The 2,500-nt window shown below is 29.3% G+C and overlaps 1 protein-coding gene across 2 annotated transcripts in view; it reads left to right on the forward strand.

The window, feature by feature from the left end:
• GABA-B-R2 (gamma-aminobutyric acid type B receptor subunit 2) overlaps nucleotides 1–2,500 on the forward strand; it is a 266,033-nt gene that overhangs the window by 225,947 nt on the left and 37,586 nt on the right. For both annotated transcript variants that reach the window (XM_035869928.2, XM_035869929.2), the window contains one exon: nucleotides 620–787. In XM_035869928.2, coding sequence (XP_035725821.2) covers nucleotides 620–787 — 168 coding nt within the window. The remainder of the gene's footprint in view (nucleotides 1–619; nucleotides 788–2,500) is intronic.

A 2,500-nucleotide genomic window follows, 5' to 3' on the forward strand; every position in this document is an offset into this window, starting at 1 on the left:
AAAAAGGATACTTCCATTGTTGTTTACCCATCCAGCATAACCAAGTGTTTGCCAATAAAAGAAATATAAAGAACTCACATGACCCCGTTTGTTTTTACTCAACTTTTGCTTCTTTTGACCATCCATTTTTTTTCTTTCTCCTCTCTCTATCTCTCTCTCTCTCTCTCTCTCTCTCTCTCTCTCTCTCTCTCTGTTCTCTTCTATTTTTGTATTTTTTTATTCTTTCTTTTTCATTTATTTTATTTTTTTTTCTTTTTTCTTTTACGTTTATTCTGTTTTTTTTTGCTTTTTTAACTTTATATCTCCCTCTTTATATAACCACCCCGTTTTACTCTAGGCGTTGTTAGTAGCAGCTATTGTTAAGCTAGCCCCTTTCTTAGTCTCTCTGTCCAAGAACCGAGAATCTGACGTACATATATACATACATACGTACATACATACATACGTACGTACGTACGTATATGTATAACATATAATGAACCTTGAGATCCTAAAAAAGAAGTGGTCGAACTAAAAGGATAATATAAAAAAAAAAAAGAAAGAAAAAAAAAAGAAAAAAGAAAAAGAACGAGCTTTGCCATCCGCATTATCTTTTTTTTTACTTCTATTCCTTTTTCAGCTCAGTTACGCGGACACCCATCCGATGTTCACGAGCAAGAGCTTCCCTAATTTCTTCAGGGTCGTACCGTCCGAAAACGCTTTCAACGCGCCACGCGTTGCATTGCTAATGCACTTCAATTGGACCAGAGTTGGAACCATCTATCAGAACGAGCCACGTTACGCTTTGGTAAGTTTATCGTTTCAAATTTTTTTTTTTTTTTTTTTTTTATTATTAAAAACTTCGTAAACCAACCTCCTACACAAAATATCTCTCATTTCGTCTCGATTACAACTTTATGGTAAAATAAAAAAGTAAAAAAGTAAAAGTATATATCAGAGTCGATGATACGTTTATCAAGATTGATTAAAGAGAAAAAATAATAATGTAACAATGTTAACATATATAAACGAATTCGATTTAATGTTAGCATCGAACAACGAATAGACAAAAATGTGTTTTATTGTCAGTTTACGCTTTTAAAATTTTTTAGTTTATTATTTTATACATTGAATATGTCATGATATTTCATTCGCATATATTTATTCAAATAATATCACATGAATGGAAAGAACGTTTGTATTATTCTTTTGAAAAAAAAAAAAAAAAAATATTCGTATAAGCATATAAATGTAACGCGTTACGTATTATCTTGATTTCTTGAAACATCGAATATATACTATTTGTAAATAACAACGTTCGATCATCGAAATGATCAAGAATTAACTCATGATCATTCTCTAATATCTCCGTTCGGATTATTTTATCAAAAAAAAAAAAGAAAAAAAATAAATAAATAAATAAAACTTCATTCATTTATTACCACGAATATGTACGAAAGTAAAAATAATAAGTCTGAGCAGTGCTTTTATATGTGCACTAGAAAAAAAAATTTCATTCGGCATCATAATTCCGACATAATATTGAAAAATCATCAAAAACGAAGAGATGGATTTAATGCAATTTTATATATACACACACATACATACATACATACACTAGTGTATGTATGCATGTGTTTGCATGTAAATTATACTATTGTTTTTCTCTGAAACATTAAATGGCTATTTAATTGTCGAATAATAATAGACAAATAAGAAATTTATTAACGAGAAATGAATGATAAAACGTTCATTGAAACATGATCTTCATAAATCGAGTTGAAAACTGTGTCTATATTAATAACGTTTAATTCATGCTTATTTAGAAGAGCTCTCGGATAGTATGAATATCTCGTGGGATTTGTCTCACGTTGGGGTTATCAACTCTACTCACTTGACCTAACACATTCTCTCCCTCTCTCTCTCTCTCTCTCTCTCTCTCTCTCTCTCTCTATTTATCTCTATCTATCTATCTATTTCTCTATCTCTCTATCTCTTTCTCTCGTTGGTCTCATCCTTACTACGTATCGTTTCGTAAGAGATTATACCACCAAACGAGAATTGATTATATCTTGGGTCAAACCTTCTTCTTCTTCTTCTTCTTCTTCTTCTTTTTCTTTTCTCTTTCTTCCTTTTTTTTCTCTCTCTCTCTTTGAAATCCCACCGTGGACAACAATCGTTCAACGGTAAAAGAAAATTGAATGATACGAATGAGAGAATAAAAGGAAATAAAAATCGACTATTTGTTTCTGATCGAAACAAACGAAGATCGATGATACCGATTGTTTAAAAAAATTAAAAAGATCTAAAATTCATTTCTATTATAATATTCGCGAATAACGTTAATATTTGAACTTCTATAATATTTCGCTTTATTTGTATTTAATTTAATAATTTGTTTTTCAACTATCAATTAAAAAAAAGTAAAAAAATCAATCTCAATTGTTCTATATCTGTTGTGAAAAATTAATACTCATAAAAACTTGTATTCAATTAATATTATTATATTATACTTAATATA

This window comes from Vespa mandarinia, chromosome 9 (assembly GCF_050613455.1).
Source record: "Vespa mandarinia isolate Hongniang chromosome 9, ASM5061345v1, whole genome shotgun sequence".
NCBI lineage: Eukaryota > Metazoa > Arthropoda > Insecta > Hymenoptera > Vespidae > Vespa > Vespa mandarinia.